The sequence below is a fragment of the Megalops cyprinoides genome, chromosome 8 (assembly GCF_013368585.1).
Source record: "Megalops cyprinoides isolate fMegCyp1 chromosome 8, fMegCyp1.pri, whole genome shotgun sequence".
In the NCBI taxonomy this organism is placed as follows: Eukaryota; Metazoa; Chordata; class Actinopteri; order Elopiformes; family Megalopidae; genus Megalops; species Megalops cyprinoides.
Genome location: NC_050590.1, coordinates 24,229,015 through 24,246,402, shown reverse-complemented (window position 1 = coordinate 24,246,402; position 17,388 = coordinate 24,229,015). Strand labels below are relative to the sequence as shown.

The 17,388-nt window shown below is 40.4% G+C and overlaps 1 protein-coding gene across 3 annotated transcripts in view; it reads right to left on the bottom strand.

The window, feature by feature from the left end:
* Nucleotides 1-1,280: 1,280 nt before the first annotated feature.
* The window catches only part of ano1a (anoctamin 1, calcium activated chloride channel a), a 44,171-nt gene continuing 28,063 nt past the window's right edge, over nucleotides 1,281-17,388 (bottom strand). The window contains exons 14-27 of one of the 3 annotated variants that reach the window (XM_036534993.1): nucleotides 16,615-16,626; nucleotides 15,781-15,852; nucleotides 15,408-15,485; nucleotides 14,086-14,160; nucleotides 13,223-13,424; nucleotides 12,513-12,624; nucleotides 12,269-12,326; nucleotides 11,772-11,872; nucleotides 11,370-11,512; nucleotides 6,283-6,435; nucleotides 5,546-5,598; nucleotides 3,603-3,787; nucleotides 3,334-3,439; nucleotides 1,281-2,912 (exon numbers count right to left, since the gene is read on the bottom strand). In XM_036534993.1, coding sequence (XP_036390886.1) covers nucleotides 2,670-2,912; nucleotides 3,334-3,439; nucleotides 3,603-3,787; nucleotides 5,546-5,598; nucleotides 6,283-6,435; nucleotides 11,370-11,512; nucleotides 11,772-11,872; nucleotides 12,269-12,326; nucleotides 12,513-12,624; nucleotides 13,223-13,424; nucleotides 14,086-14,160; nucleotides 15,408-15,485; nucleotides 15,781-15,852; nucleotides 16,615-16,626 — 1,593 coding nt within the window. In that variant the 3' untranslated portion in view covers nucleotides 1,281-2,669. The remainder of the gene's footprint in view (nucleotides 2,913-3,333; nucleotides 3,440-3,602; nucleotides 3,788-5,545; nucleotides 5,599-6,282; nucleotides 6,436-11,369; nucleotides 11,513-11,771; nucleotides 11,873-12,268; nucleotides 12,327-12,512; nucleotides 12,625-13,222; nucleotides 13,425-14,085; nucleotides 14,161-15,407; nucleotides 15,486-15,780; nucleotides 15,853-16,614; nucleotides 16,627-17,388) is intronic. The other 2 variants (XM_036534994.1, XM_036534995.1) reach the window with 2 other exon arrangements.

Genomic DNA, 17,388 nt, shown 5'->3' with positions numbered 1-17,388 from the left:
GATGTTTTGGCCTACAACCCCTCAGCAGTATGCTAAGAGCTTAATGAAAGAAGAGAAAATATTGTGAAAATGATAAAACACAGATAATCTGACACACATATACTTCCACCTTCATAAAATAGTATTTCATTCAATGGTGATCCTTACATTTCACATTAAGTAATATTACAGAGAAAATTCTGTCCTAGGCAGAAAAAGGCAGGTCATGAAAGGTGCTATTGGCAATATAACCTTGGAATGCTGACACAAGCTGGCTGCCCATTATTGTAGTGTTCTGAAAAAAGTAGCCAAGTCACTTGAATCCTATGAATAACTGGTAGAGAAAGAATGAGGGCAAGTCTACCCAACCTTACAATGGACAATTATATAAATTCAAAGGTTAAGGAAAGTTAACCTTACGGTTTGAAATTGTACTGTTGAGCAAGGTTAAGGTTTCTCAGGCTTTTTACATGGATACTAGTGATAATTATGTGTATCAACATGCAATTGCCAGGTCATCATGAACAGACATTAATGACAAGACTGAATGACGTGTTCCACTTACAGTAATTAACTAATGATGAATGTCCCACACTACCTTATACGAGGATATGCAGGACACCTGGAGTGTTTCCACAAGAAAACCAATGTTCATGTAGTTGTTACAAATCTGTCTTCTAAACATCCTTGATTGTACGTATCCTTGGTACAACTAACCCAGTGTAATCCCTGGGGATCCTGGGTGTTATAAATTTTTAAATTATACATTTGAATTTTTATAAGTTTTGGCAACAGTTGGCACCATGAATCAGAATATGATTTTAAAGTGATAATCTAGTAATGATTATACTCCAAATTCAACTGGGTTTTATGATTCTGAGAAACAATCTAAAGGAACTAGAACCTGGCTCTCATGTTTGCTGTGGGACACAGTGTACTGTACTGTGACTAGAGAAAATCTGCTGGTTTTATACATGAACAGTCCATACCTAGCAAGACATTGTCCTTACTAACTCAAGTAAAAACACATTTTTGAAAATGTTTCTCTTCTCATGTGGCAAACCTACAGAAAAGGTTTTGAAATCTATCCATGGTTATAGCTACAAGTCAGTAAATATGCCTTCACACAGCATATTACACACAGACATTTACAGACAGGAGATTTTGTGTTTTGTCTCTTCTACAGACATAAAACATTCTTATGTTCTTTACAGACATAGGAGATAGTGTTTTATCTCTCATAGACCTGTCTGTTTTTGCAACTTTGATAAAACTAAGAAGGATCACGTAATGTTGTCAGTTTTTAATGTTTTATTGATATTTATATTTTCTGTTCATCTTAAATCCAATATATTGTGAATCTTGGACTTTAAAATGAATTTCCATTCCAATTTCAGTTATACTAAAGAAATATAGAAATGAGAACTTAGATTACTCTTTTTTTTTCAGAATACAGCCCTTGGTGCCTTTCATGTTCTTTAGCTTATTGTTCTTTAAAGATGGGTGTAAAATGCAGTTTTGACACTTGCTTCAATGAGAAGTCTTTTGAAGTATGATGAAGGACTATATAGTGAAAAATGCCATTCAGTCTTTCTGTGCCCATCAACCCCCCACAGAGTGAAATGAACATTAATTTGCACAAAGGTGACTCCTGCCATTTCTAAGACAAATTATCAAATAGATTTACAAGGAAGATAACGGTGTGTTTCTGACATATTCAAGGCAGTATTATTATGGTAGTTCTTTGGTATTTTACAAAACAATGCCATGAATCACTCAGTGTGGTCAGTGTTATGCTGATGAATGAAAATACATTCAACTATAACATGCTGGAAAACACTTTGTTGTGTATTTGTTAAAACAAGGTTTTTCATTTTTTTTCATGAACATGGTGTTTTTTTTTTTTTTTTTTTTTTCTTCAAAAAAAGTGATTACAAAAATTTGATTGGGCTCATTTCAGTTCCAGAATAATTCAAAATGTTGGCACTATAATTTTTATACAGCATTGAAAAATATTTTCAAGATTAAAATGTATTTTAGCATAACTACAAAAGAACACAAAACTTTCTAAAATCTTCATAAAATATTCATGTCTCTCTAGAATCAGGGTTCATGCCATCTCCTTGTAAATCCATGTGACAAGAGTGAAAGGAAAACAATGTTATTTTTTAAAACATAGTTTGTATAATTTTTTTAAAAGTCAATTACCTCCTAAAACAATTAAACCAATGATAATCAGTGCAAATATCACATAACTGAAAAAGGGACAATCTGAATGCAAACTAATAGGATGTTGTATCTATTCATGATAAGATTATGTTATCAGCGAGGCAGACTGCAAGATGTGCTTCCCGTTCAAAAAGCAGCTAATGTAAAAATGCACTCAAAGTTCAGGGCAAACAGTGCATTTCAAAAGATCTGCCTGCCTGCATTGGATTGTTTTGTGCAAAAAAAGAAAGTCCCCCCTCTCTGCTCATAATGTGGTCCACCATAGTCTCGAGATCACAGCTTGTGAAACACACTGTGAATCCACAGTGATCGGCAATGATGGAAAGCCGTGTTGCTGTGGTGACGGTAGCCAGTCCTGTCCCAGCTTCTTCTGTGTGAGTATCTACCTCTCATTCTGTGGAATGTCCGGACAAAGAAAAGAATGCGGACAGATAGACAGAAAGACGGACGTGTAGGCGCTGTTAGTCATTACTGTTAGTGTGCGCCTGTGGGGTAGAACGTGGTCGGGGCATGGGACTGCGGTTGTTGCAGGCATCCTTACTGCCCCGTGGGGTCATGCTCTCCAGGACTTGCAGCTTCCCCTGCTCCTCCTTCATGAAGAGCTCCACCATCAGGATCTTCTCCTTGTGGATCTGCAGGCTGATGTCCTTGGGGATGTCTGGGATTAGCCAGTCTACAATGTCACTCATCAGCATCACCACGTTCTGGGTGGGAAGAGAAAGCAACAGCTCAGAGGGACTAGACAAGACCATTTAAATCCAACCCAGGCTCTGGGACCTGTAGTATCAGTAAACCTTTTTCCAGCCCACCTTTTTATATGAGTTACTGTGTGCTTCCCTCTCAAGATCTCAAAATGCCAAACTTTTGAGAACAGCTGTCCCCCCTCCCCCCCAAGATGTAAACCCAGCTCAGCAGGACCAAATCTGAATGACCACTGGACTGCTAAGCCAAAGGACAACAGAATTGCCCTGGGTTTTTCTCACACTTATTTTCCTCTCTTTGTCTGATGTGCACTCAAGAAACCTTCTGTACTTTAGTGCTTTTAATTTTTGGTAGTACACTGACTTGTAGTCAATAGAGCAAAGCTTTTCTTACTGTTCATCTGCACAGCTGAATGTTGCTGACCTGAAAGACGATTACAAAAGCCAGTCGGGCTGCAAGCACAGCCCAGAACTCCTTGGAGATTTCATATGGGGTTTGTGACCATGGTGGTTCCCTGTAGTCTTTGTACCTGATGTGCAGAAGTGGACATTCAGAACAAGGTGAACAAGACGTCATGGAAGAGTTTGTACTATCTAAATATCTGTACATCAAGACATAGTTTTTACTTCCTTTCTGCAAGGAGATAAAACTACACTTTGCCCTGTTGTGCAGATGCGGGTCTTGGTCCATACCTGCATATCTCCACCCGGTACCCAAGGTGCAGGGGCTGATTGGGCTGGGTGCGTTCCTGGAAATGGCTGACATTGAAGTAGGACAGGGTGTGGTTGACAAAGCCATGCATGGAGCCATCCGGGCTGTACATGTACTGGTAGACCAGACGTGGGATGAAGTCTGACGTGAATGAGATCACAAACGCCTGGGGGAAACCAAGGTCAGACCGATGCTATGAGCAAGTGGACAGGCCTGCATACTGCATACCACGAAAGCAACAGAGGGAGAAACTGCATGTACTTGCAGTAAAGTAATCCAGGCCCAGACTCACCTGAACTGCAATGTACCTTGTCCCATGTTTGAGCAACAAGTATAAGTCACATTGATATACTTACACAAAATCAAATGTTTGTTGGTTATTGAGATTTGTAGAAACATTTTGAGAAGATTTTTTTTTAATCGTTAAGTTTAAGAGTCAAAGAACTTTCTGATTACACTGAGCCTAGGCACTAGTGTATAGTCAGTCATTCAGACTTTTATAAGCTTAACTGAAAGTTTAAGTTGACTTAATTAACTATGGTCATTAATTAAGTATATTAATTATCCAACTGTATTAATTAATTATTTATTTGATTGACTACCTAAACATATTAAGTAATTACCCATTAATTAGGCACTAACAAAGAGTTGGAAGTACCATATAATCCCCTGAACCTTGGAACCTTCCACATAATAGTATGTGGAAACATGGAAATTATTCATAAGAATGCCAACCCTAATTGTAAAATATTGATTGGTTGGGTAAATTTATGATATGCATTAAAACAACCATTTTTATCTGTTGGGTGGTATGTCCTATTGGCCACAATTCACATGTTGTTTGCATTTTTCTTATCAAAATTCTTCTGATGTGACTCACTCTAGACCCCAGGGGACAGAACTCTTAAAAATCACATTAGAGGCCTGTCCTCTCAGATAAACTCAAATCTTCTGAACAGCAGAAGGAAATCAGAGGAATGCAAAACACCTTCCATGGCGACAGAGCCGTGGGAGCATTCTTAGACACATGTCTGTGTGACGGAGATGTGAACCTCGAACTGCGAGGACAATTCCATAGGAAATATGTTTGTTTTGGGAATTACAGTAGGAGTGGCTGTGCTCTGGCTGACCATGTAAGGCCGGCCTCTCTCCCAGACTTTTTGATGGGATTCCAGAGAAACGTGACGAATGAGGGCACTAATTGTGAAGTTTTACAAGAGTTGGTGAAAAGTGAGCCCTTAAATACCCGTAACACCAGGGTGGAACCAGGGGCCCTCAGAGCATGCAGATGCTATTGCCACAGTAGTGGGGGATAAGGAGCTGTACACTCAACCAAGCATTTCCTCCCTCTAAAATAATGCTTCTTATGGCAACAATATAGCAGAACAACATTGTACAGTGAGCCATTAGCTCCTAACTGCCTTACCAGTACCCCTAAAAGTTCCTAAGATGTCTTGAAGGAATCTACAGGGCATATGTAGAGTGACTGGTGCAAGTTCAGACTGAATTAAATATTTTATGCTTTATTTTTTATCTGTTGTGTTTTAAATTATTTCAAATCCAAAGTGTGACCTTGAATGAACTAAAGTGAACAAATATATGGTATGTACTGTAGTTTAACTCATGCAATCACCAAACAGTATGGCTTAAATCTTTCCCTCTTATTCATGTAAATGTGGTGTCTACATTTATTTTACAATAAAGTATGTCATATTTTGATAAATATAATTTGAGGTACATGTACACAGTTAGATAGTTTGAGAACCACTACATTAAACCTATTTGTTTATGTCATCTTTTCAATTAATGACTAGGAATAGAGAAAACAGAGTATTATAACAAAGAGCTAATACAAGTGTAGAGGAATTTGTTTAGAAGAAAGTGCATCAAAGCAGCCCAATTTTGTTTCAGAAAGGACTCTTACATTCACGATGACTGCCACTTTGCCGATCCCTCTGAGAATATTGTACCAGATACCTACACCAACAGAGAAGATGAGACCCAATGTCAGTGTTACCAATATCCATTCACAAGGAGCTGAGACCAGAGGCTGCAGACAGGCTTGTATGTTTTTCTGTTGACATATTTGATTCAGACCACATGTGTACATGGACCTGTACATGTACATGGGTCTGTTGCCCCAGTTCCTTCTTTGGCTATACTTTAGCAGGCACCAGTGTACAATGCAAATTATAATGTGCCTGAATACCACCCAGTGGATGGTGCCCTGATTTAAGCCACAAACATGAAAACATTCTCAGGGACTACGCACTTTAGAAAATGGTGTCGTTGAAACAGGAAACTGATAAAATCCACTTCAGTTACATTTCAACAAGTCAACAAGTCAAACTGAATGGATTTTTATGGCCTCATAGACTGGATAATGAATACATTATATGAGAGGACATAATTGTCATCAAAGAATGGTACCATGTAAATCAGTGACTGACATTTTCAATCCAAGAATGCCAAAATTGTTCTGGTTTTTATTGTCTCAGATGACTTGTTTGGGTCCTAAACTGAAGTGGACATAATATCAACTGGGACCCAAAAATGAATCTAAATGAGTTGTTATTTCTGAATGCAATGCAGAAAACACAGCCATTCTGTATGGATCAGTCCTCTGCTCCTGCTGTGTAATTAACAGGGCCAGGAGCTCACCAATGTCTTTCGCTCTGGCTGCTACAGGTCTCCTCAGCTCTGTCACAAATTTCTTGGCATCCAGGCGGATCTCGATGATGTTGTTGAGCAGGGCGAACAGCGGTGCCAGGGGGAACGACGCCACAAACAGGGTTACAAACCCAAACTGGATGACTGTGAAGAGAAAAATGATCAGTTGGACATGTGGTTCCTTTACATATCATAACCATTACACACCATTATCTGTGTATCGAGCTGATTGTCCATTCTGTATCTCCTGCGTGCCTCCATCCAGCTAATTTACAAATCTAATAAAGTGTTTTGATACACGGTCTTCTATGGCCTTTAGACAAGTCAGAGAAGAACATGATCGTGTGCTGCTCTGTGAAATTAATTTATGCGCTGTGAATTGAATTTATTTCAGTAGCTGGCATAAATCTGTTAGAGTGCTAATAGCTGGGAGTGGGATGGGAGCTGTCCCAGTGGATGTAGAGTGATTGTGCCCTGAGCGGCAAGGACAGTGATTGGGGGTATTGGAGAGGGTTGAGGTAGTTGAGGCATGTGCCAGGAGGAAAGTCAATCGACCTAGGGCCCTTGCCCGTATGGTCCCCTGATATGGTGCCAGGGCCTTGGTGGCCCCACAGTGCTGCCCTGCCTATTGCCAATGCACTTTGATCCCTGTCACAGCTGAGCTGGGGGTTGGGCGGGGGAGGGGCACGAGGTGCAAACAGCTGTGGGGGAGAGCACTGCCCATCAGTCACTCCTAGTCTCCCCTGCCCCCTCCCTGAGTCAGGAGAAATGAATAATCTGGGCAAACATGTCTGCCCCGTGTACGATAACCAGATGCCTCGTCTTACACAGCGGGCCCTGTGATCAGGCCGGCTGGCCTACAGGGAGATCAGGTGCCTCATTAACTCCAACCCACCTGGCACTTTTGTCAGTTTTTAAAAGTTCATACAGGGGGTGCTGCTTTAATCTGAGACTGTCTTGCATCAGAGCTCCATAATGATCATCAATGATCAATCAAATTGCTATGCATGAAATATGGAGCTTCTTCTCCAAATCTGAGCCATGTCCTACTTACACATTTACCATTAATTACCAACACCCCTTTCCTCTAAATAACATCTTATAACTTCAAAGGTGTGGTGAGCAAATGCATCTCATACCATGTGAAATAACATGGAGATTATGCAGATTAAGGAAAAAATAACATTTTAAGTGCTTTTCTGTCCGTAACTGATTACAAAACATACATATTTACAAAACACATTTTCCACATTTAAAATTAGTAAGATGACAGTAAGAACTATATGAAGTTTGATTGAACCAAACACTGAAAATGTACAAAGGTTTCTGTAAACCAGGAACAACTGGACAACAATTCATTCCAACACTTCCATAATGTCATGAAATTATTATTTTTAAACCTTTTGCAATACATGAAATAAATTAAAACCACTGCAACTTTGAGACCCACTGCTAAACCATTTTGGGCATTTTTTATCTAATCTTTTTTTATCTAATGTTGCAACAATATGTAGACTCCATTACAGTTCATATTCATCAAATGCAAATTCTGAGTCTGGACAAAAAGCCCCTTACTCTTTATGCAAGCTTTGCTGAGAAACTCAACTGTAATGGTGTACTCAGTTGTTGCAAGTGACTAGAGGGAAGAACTTGGAATGAAGAGAATACAGTATTTATCACAAAACATACATGGTACATGTGCAACACTCAACTACATATTTACTTACAGTAGTCCTGGGGTGGTAGCTGCTCTCCCTCCAAGACAAACTCAGGGATATTCATTGGCCTGGTAAGGCATTGCTCCTGGATTATCAATGACCCCTTTTATAAGTGTGTGGGACTGGTGTGCATGTAGTGTGTATGTGAGAGCCATCCAGGCTTTGTGTACTGTAAGACTGAGGCCTGATAATGGAAGCCAGTGCTAATCCATCATAATGTCTCAGCAAGGGGAGGGTGGGGGTTTTGGGGGAGAGACTGGCAAGGGCGCCAGCAGAGGGGAATGGAATCTCTCATGGCTGAGCATAATATACGTCACTGGAGAATTCCTCTTCTGAGTGATTCAGACTGAGTAACTGCATGCTACGCACCCTGTGGAGCTGCCTGGAGGTACCGTGTTTATAGACCATGCCATCATTCAGGTCTGTGTGATATGGGGACACACTTCACTTCCTAAAAATCACCCAGAGAGAAAAAAATCCAACCTGGAAAACCTACACTACCTTTCTTTCTACAGGATTCAAAGGACTGAAGGCCTACTGTAACACTCCAAAATTAGTTAACAAGGAGTGTGTGACAGGAAAAGCAAAAACCAGTTTGTAATGAACTGATCTGGCCAGAGATAACTGTAGACACCCCAAAGTAAATTCATCTGAGGTCAGTGAGGACACTAGCCAGTAAAGGTGAACTGAGTTTGGGAAATAGGGCATCCAAGAGGTTTTTTAGACACACAGGTGAAGTGTCTCTGCTAAGCCACACTAACAGTACCATTTAAAAATATACTTATGAGTTGGCTGTAGAGTGCAGTAAAGGCAGAAAGTTCACATTCTCTCTCTCTCCTCTGAGGACAGCACAGGGGTTATGTTTGGAAATCCCTCATCCTGAGTGTTCTGCAAATGTTACCCTCACTGCTCACCACTGGCCATTGTCAGGATTCAGCCCAGACTTGAATTTGTGTATTCTTGAAAAAGAACCTTTACTAGCTGTGCCATGCTATGTTGTTTGAAAAAAAGTTGATTTGGTTAGGACAACAGTAGGTGTGGAAGAAAAAGGTTTGGTGAACCAACCGTAGCTCAATGTATTTGCATAAACTAGGGCCAAAATCACCCAAGCCATGGGGCAAAAATCCAAACAAGGTAGACAACCACATAGCAGGCAACAACTCATAATTCAAATGACAAATGGAGGCTATGTGGAACACATCAAAAAGAATTTTCAAATGCCACAAATAACATTGACCTAATATGAGGAAGAGAGAGACACCAACAGCCCCAGCTTGGCTTGATGCAGAGCACTGCCCTGGGCTCTCTGCCCTTTGGTTCTGCCTGCTTGTTTTTGATCTGTGCTGTACCATCTGTTCTCAATGCCAGTGTGCTGTAACTTTAGCGCTGGCTGGATACAGTATCGGATAATGTGAGACATCAACCTTGATGCTGGCCTCCACACTTGAGCTAGTGCAGAGGGACTGCTAGACATGGCCTGCAGACTAATGCGTGCTTAGCTTAGGGAAACTTAACAGTTTGAGGCTGGTTTGAGTATACAACACGACAGGAGACAAATGACATTTTCAATGTAAAAGGCCCTGATGGAAGATTTGGCCCACCTTACGACAACATGTCCTCTGAGAAATACAGACGTGGAGAAGACACAGGGGAGAGTGCACCAAGTACTCCTTACAAGTGCTAAAGGGTGGGTCTTTACCACTCCTTTTCAAAGACCTTTCTTTCAGACCCAGAGATGTTTTGAGTATACTTTTTTCTATGGAATTTATTTTTACATCTCTAATTACGGTGGACTTTCTTTTAGTGGATGCTGCCAGGGTTAGCATTTTTCCACATCTGTTCCTGATGCTATTTCCTAGATGTGTTTAAGTCTGATATTTTTTGTGGTTCTTTTTGCTACTGTAGTTCTGTAAATTGGCCTGGGCACCCATTAAGTATATGTGCTTCCTTAAGTTAAAGTACTGTTGGGTTTGCTTTAAGTGAGTTCACTTTCAACAAAAAATAAGATGATAAATTGATGAGCTCAAGTGTGGATTGCATTGTTTTCAATAAGAGCCCTTGCTACAGATGAGGAAAGTGCTGCTAAATATTTTAGCAGCCTTGAATTTCTTCAAAAGGCATCAAATGATTGATGTGGTTTAACCTTTATCTTAAAGATATTTTGAAAAAGAAAAAGATTTTGCTGGTACCAGATTATAGCCTCTGTAGTTAAGTTCACATCTATTAATTGCTAATATCTGTGACATTTATCAAAGCTACCGCCTGTAGCTAGATATCTGATTTCTTAATTCATTGCAATATATGTCCCACCCTCTGAATTTTTAATTGTGTAAACACAAAATCTATTAAGTCTCCTCTGACAGTGTGCAATTCCCAGCTGGGCCATGAATGCTACCATCTAAAACAACAAAAACAAACCCCCTCACTGCTTCTTTGATGTAATTAATTGGCTTTCTCTAGGAAAACAAACACAGGCTTATCAAATTTAGCTCTCAGTGGGGTTGACCCTAATGATCTCCCTCACTGCAACAAGGCCATGCGTGCGACCACTTTGAGAACATGAGCCCTAGTTCCCTCTCCTGGGATCACAGAGTTCTGCACAGTTCTCAGTTCACAGGATGCTTTCACTCTATTACTTCCTGCTTGCACACTTCTTGTCAACTTTGGGACAAAATTCTGTTCTTGCACCTGCCTCAACCCACTGCTTTACTGTAATGCTCTAGATCTAAAATGTAATTTTAGGACTCCTGAATATTTTACATGTTACAGAAAGTTGTGTTGTAGAATATACCATCTTCTTTTCTCCACATTAACCCATGCTCAAATACTACACAACACTAAGCCTGATCCAAAAGCTAGGGCGACAGGTGTGAGAGAACTGTACACAACACTGCACTGTCCGAATGGTATTTCTGACTCACGCTCAGCTGAACTGAGGGCATAGCAGGGAGGTGTTGTACCAAATATTGTATCCTTACTAAAACATGGCACCCCAGGACTATATTGCATCCATAGTACTGAGATCATTATGACATACCCTCGTACTCTCTCCTTCTACATATTTGGATAGGAATAGTCCAAACTGACTTGAGATTAGCAAATCTTCTATGCCTGTCCCAGGTGGATTGTGACTAGTAGCAGGTATGAACTGTCCAAGCAGTTCAGGCTCACAAGTACTTTATTACACTGCCTTGCGTACATGCTTTGGGCCTCACAAAGCAAAGACCAAAGGAAGCTGAATCCATGAAGAGTGCTTAGTTGTCCCTAGGTGCAAACCATTCTTGTTCAGAATTTGGCACTCTAAAGGACATGCTTGGAAGGTGGCCAATCAAAGACTGACACAGAGTTTTCAGGACTCACTCATCTCCATGTACTCAGGGGTAAGGCCAGCAAATGGATCCAGGAAGTGGTCCGTCTCATAGCGCTGTAGTTTCTTCTCTCGCTCCTCCTCCTGAAAAGAGCTCCTCTTTGACTTGATGTATCTTATGAGCTTCTTGAGTTTTCTGCAGGAAAGTAGAGCACAGCCAAAAGACACACTAAGTTACATCTGCATGGCTTCACTTCCTGCAAGCCTGTCTACCAGGGCTCCTAGCAAGACACTTGGATCCTTGACTTAAGCTTATTAGTAGGTCACATTTGAGAATCGGGGTTTGATATTTAAGGCAATGATGTAGACAGCCCTGAGAAGCTGATGCAGCAGGATGCGGCACAGTGCGCTCAGTGACGTGCATGTTCACTTGGCCGGCAGGGGTCTGTACTCACGGGATGCCAATCTCAAACAGGTTGTTCTGAATGAGCTGCTTGCCCAGCATGGTGATACTGAGCTGGATACACAACTCCATCAGGCAGCCCCCATGAGCACACTGGGGAAGGGGAGAGGAAAGTCACAACACTGCAGTACACAGAGATTCCCTATGAAATAAACCCTGGCCTTCATTAAAAATGTAACATTTCAGAGGACTTTCAGGTACGAATTTCTAAGAGACAGATCTCTGACCAGATGCACAGCATATAGCATACTCTTTTGAACTATTCAGGGCACTATTTTGTGTTTAAATTGACATGATATGCACCCATGGTAGCAAATCAAATCCTGGGTTTAACTCTGGATCTGGATTTAAATCTGTTATGCATATAGGTTTAATTTAGTCTATTTGAAAAATTCTTAGATGCATCATTAACATTGACAGTCATACAAAACTATTAACATTTTTCACAATTACAGTTTCTTGGTGTTTAGGATATTAATTATTGTTTACCTCCTCCATCCGATATGACTCGAAAACATACAGATAACTTCCTGGGTGACCAACAAGTCTTGAGGGACATACGTAAATCAAATGTCAGAGCAGGTAAGAACATATGCAAGTTAAAGTTATAAAGTTGTTATACAGATGTAGAAACAGATATAGAAACAATCATAAAACAAAATATATGATGTAAATGTCAGTGATTAATAAACCTTCAAGTCCAATGACATTAAATGAAATCAAAGACACTCACCTGCCCCTAAAGAATGCTATGTAAATAATGGGAGTGAAGGCATTCACAAATTTGAGGATGAAGGTCTTAAAGATCAGTCTCTCCTCAAAGCTCTTGTCAGTCTTTGGCACCTCTGAGAAAACAAAGTTGAACGTTACAGTGACCTGAAAGAGCTGCATGACAGAGCTCAGCTTTGCAAGGCATTAGACTGGATATTCACTGTGGCTGGGGTGTGCACAGCAATCTATTAATGGAAAATATCTGCTTCTTAATGCAGAAGATAAATGCTGAATTAATACATTTGTGCAACAGAAAAATGTCCAGATCTGGAACATTTTACTAGAACTAGTTTCAATATCTTGTTCTCTAGATCATGAATTGTAAGGCATGGAACTCTATTTAATTGATTGGTTTCACAGATTTTCTTTCAGGTAGATTTTCAGTGCATTTTTTGCTTAAACATTTACTATTTAGAATTCTTATAGAGCAGCGTGTCTGGCAATGTACTCTTGCTAAATGGACACAGAATCCATGTTCCAGAGACTAAACGACTTAATACAGACATGCCCCCTATCACACACTGTTGCCAAATCTATAACCAAAAACATCTTCTGTACTTATCAAAGTTACCCTCTAGAGTCTTAAACAACACTGCAGACAAAAGCCTAGAGCTTTCATAACATCCATTGATGGACAGTCATATTTAGGAAGACTGCCTTGTCTACACTGACCAAGGATGGTAAGCCAACGGGCAACTGCTCCATACACTTCGTCCAGGATGAGAATGACCACCAGGTTGATGATGGCAGCAGTGGTCTTAACAGTCAGCCGCACGTTGGAGCGGGTGGTGGGGTTGGAGCTCATATGCAGGGCAGCCTTGGTGGATATCCTATAAAGGATGACCCCGAACACGATGGCAAACGTCACACCAATCTGAAGAAGAAGGAAACACTTGGCCATGAATGAGGGCACTCCTGAAAAAAGCCACTGCATTGAGAAAACGCACAAGTAATGTTAATGTATCAAAGAATTATCTTTTCAATTAGAAGAAATGTGTTTCAGCCAAAATGGGGGAAGAAACCCATGATAACGGAATAATCAATATTGTGTGACCAAAGCTTTTGTGCTATTTCAGACTAACTTTAGTCTAAAGATAAAGGTTTTTGGCTAATAGAGCAAGTCCTAAAGTAGAATAGCAGTGGGGAAAATCAGGGTGCTGAAAACTGCTGTATTCCCAACAGAAAAAAATACATAGTACAGCTAAGTAATCAAATCAGAACAAATTACTGGTGTGATGTAAAGTCGCTGGATATCTAGGTTACCTGGGAAAGCATATCATCCTACTCACTGTTTAACTTTTAACAGCTATGCCTCAACCAAAGACATTCTTGAAGCAAAAACTGCACAGGCATGCATTTCACACAAATAAATTATAAGCATATTTTGTTTACAATTCAATACTCTTCAAGGCTCAAAAGCACACTTCTTAAACTTCCATTAACATTCTTTCGTGAGTATATGCTAATATAGAATAATAATTATTACTATCGAGAAAGTAATTCACAACTGAATCTTGGCATAGCACAAAACTTACCATTAGCAACATCATGACTATGTTGGTCATATATGCAGGGAATCTATCTCTACATGTCAGTTTTTCTTTCTCTGTCTGAAAGACAAAATGAATGATGAATGTAATGCTGATGCAAAGGGGGCATGTTCAATCCTGCCGCTTTGTTACAGGAGCACAAGTATAACTCTTGGTAAGGACAAAGCACTACCAAACTTCATTAAACATAATGTGTACATAGTGAAAAAACCTAATGTTTTCTTGATTTAATGGTTCAGGAGTAAAGACAAAGCCCACTGCGGCTGGATTGAATCTGGGCCTAAGCAAGCGCCACATGTTTAAAAAAGCAGCTATAATTAATGGCAATAGTGATCTACAGAAGAAAAACACTGGGAATCAGCTGTTGATTGTTGATGCTGACCCAGGGAAGAAAAGAAGAGATGCCAATTTTACCAAACTCTTTTGAGAACAGAGTGTTTTGACTTTCTTGAGTGTTCCACAGTAGATGGAAATAGAAAATGTAGGAGTCAGCATCTTCCTCAAACAGTGGTTTCATACAATAGGGCAGCATGCTTACTCTGACTACAGGGGAATTCCAGCAATGATCACTTTTTCACACACAGGACTACATGCATGGTGACATCTACAAGCACTGACAGTGAAACACAGCTACCAAGAAAGCACTATCCAGCATGAGGAAAGTCACAAGTAGAAGACAGTGGTGGGAGGGTGCACTGCTTCAGACATCCCCAGTAAGGTGTGCTGGTGGGGAGGCGAGGAGCTCTGTGGCAGAAGAGTGCTTTGCATGGCATAGACGGACACGTCAAGGCTGAAAAGGACATCCCAGTGTCCAACGTGGTTGTCAAGATGTTAGTTTATCTGGACTATGCTGACTGACTTTCATTTGGTTGCTGCTGTATTTAAAGTAAAAGTAAGGCTAAACCAAAGGGAAGAGTGACATGGAGTGATACAAAGCTAAATAAAGATACAGCCCTGAGAGTTTATACAGTATGTATTTTTGATCACATCACTCAAAACTGCATGATAAATTGAAATACTGTGGAGAGGATTCTCAAAAGATCATGCCTATCCAACAGAATGAACACAATCTAAACCTTTGAAGAAAAAAAAAACAAAATAATATGTCAGGGTCTTGTGAGCCTGAACAGCTACTTCACACATTGTATTTTTACCTTTTGCAGCCTAGACTTGCTGCTTCACTACAAGCGGAACATTGAATATTTCACTCCTAAATTTAAAATGGTGGACTCTGCCCCTTGGGGCTGACTGCATTTTCATCTTGACAGACCAGTGAGGGGCCAGAAAGGGGAGTACACTGAAAATACCAGTTTAAGCCCCGCCATGGCAGTCTGAACAGTTTGCTTCCATTTGTTTGTAGGCTCCTCCACTAGTTCCGAAGGCTTCTAATGACAGGAGGATACGAACAAACGCGAACCCAAGAAGATTGAAAACAAAATGAACAAAATAAAATATAACAGGGCAAAACATTAGTAACATTAAGTAAAGGATGTTGCTGTTAAATAACCAAGAGTTACAGTAAAACACAAGAGCACAGACCATTAAAGGAAACAGTTAAAATGTAAATGAAAATGCTAAGATACCACTCATGGGATGTCACTAATTGTGGTAGAACATCACTTTATAGCATCATAAAATGGAAAATACAGAGTAAAAACAGAAAAACCCTATTGCCCCAACCTTGTGGGTCTTCTGCTCCTTTTGCAGGGACTTCTGCATGACACGGAACTCGTACTCAGCCCGTGGGTGGTCCTGGTTGAGATAAGACACAGAATTACAGATACTCAAGGTACAGTCTGATAAGCAGCAACTCGTTTCAGATCTGCACAGGGTAACAGAATGACTGGATCCTAATTGCATGACTGAGGATTTACACCTGGGATTGCAAATCTCACTTGCATTCAAAAGATACACAGTCATTAAAATATCAATCTGTTCTGATCAGATGAACGTAAAGAGACACTGAAGAAAGTCTTGAACCTCAATGATTCTGACAGGCTTGAGTTTCCCAATCATCCTCAATATGCTACATACTGATTTCAGAATCTCATTGTAAGCCGACAGAATGGTGTTGCTAATCACCAATAGCATTCCTCCTCAGTCAAGTTAGAGCATATTAGTGTGGGTGGAAGAAGAGTGCCGTGGTTCCCAGTTCTGTGCCTGCTGTGTGACATGTGGCATGCCCAGATGAATGGAAGCTGTGCAAGGGAGAGTGACTGTTATGAGGCAGGGACAGTGATTAAGTGATCAAGGGCTGAGCAGGAATGAACACCCAACAGTGAACAGGGTGCTCCTGGGGTTGGGCTGAGACCCTGTAGAAGGCTGAATTAGAGACCACTGGAGAAGGAGGTTGTGGAGCAGTTAAAAGAGCCACTAGTAGAGAGAGGACTGCAGTAGCTTCTTAGTGATGAACTGTGAAAAAAAGACCCATGTGGAGTTGCAAACATGGTGAGTGAATCTCAAGCTATCATGTCGGAGTAGAGAAACAAACAAGGAAATGAATGCAGTCCAAACCTTCAGTGCTTCCTTCAGAAAACCCAGGAGGGAAAGAAAATGATAGCAAAACAAAAGGAAAAAATATATTACTGACTCATTCTTACATACTCATCCTTTTTAAGACACAGAAAATATACAAATTTTAATCTGGTGAAGGAAGAGCAATGGTAAGTAATAACCAATTGTTCAATAATGTCCAATGCCTACTTACCATGTTAGAAAACTGCACCTATGAAGCTTCTAAACCCCATCCTTTTGACAAAATGTGATCTGCCATCTTGTAGTAGAATACAAAAATTCACTACTAGATCTGATCTTTGCTGTAGAGTATGATAAATAAGAAATGGACCAGCAGCACTGTGATAAAAACATATGATTATAACACAGTCATCTGGATTCTCCTGTGTTTCTCTTTGTTTGAATTTCTCCCCATTTTTCGCTCAACTATTTTTTTTTGTGGTTTCTCACAATGATACCCTCTGCCCTTCTGCAGGAGTGCAGGGCAAAGTGAATGCAATCCTCCTATATACATGCACACCAACATGTCTACAGTAGTCTACAGTAAAGTGGAGACTAATTTGAGGATAGACACTACTCCATGGTCATCAGAAACTTATAGGTACCCAATGAGTTTCAGGGTGCCAAGAGGCATAATAAGGGTACTTTGACTGATCTTATCCCCGGCAAAACCATCCACTGGTATGGTCTCCTAGTTACTATTGGCAGATGACACGGCAAATTCCAAATCTAGGCTCAGTCTGCACTCAAGCCATGTGGCTTGTTGACTGAGGC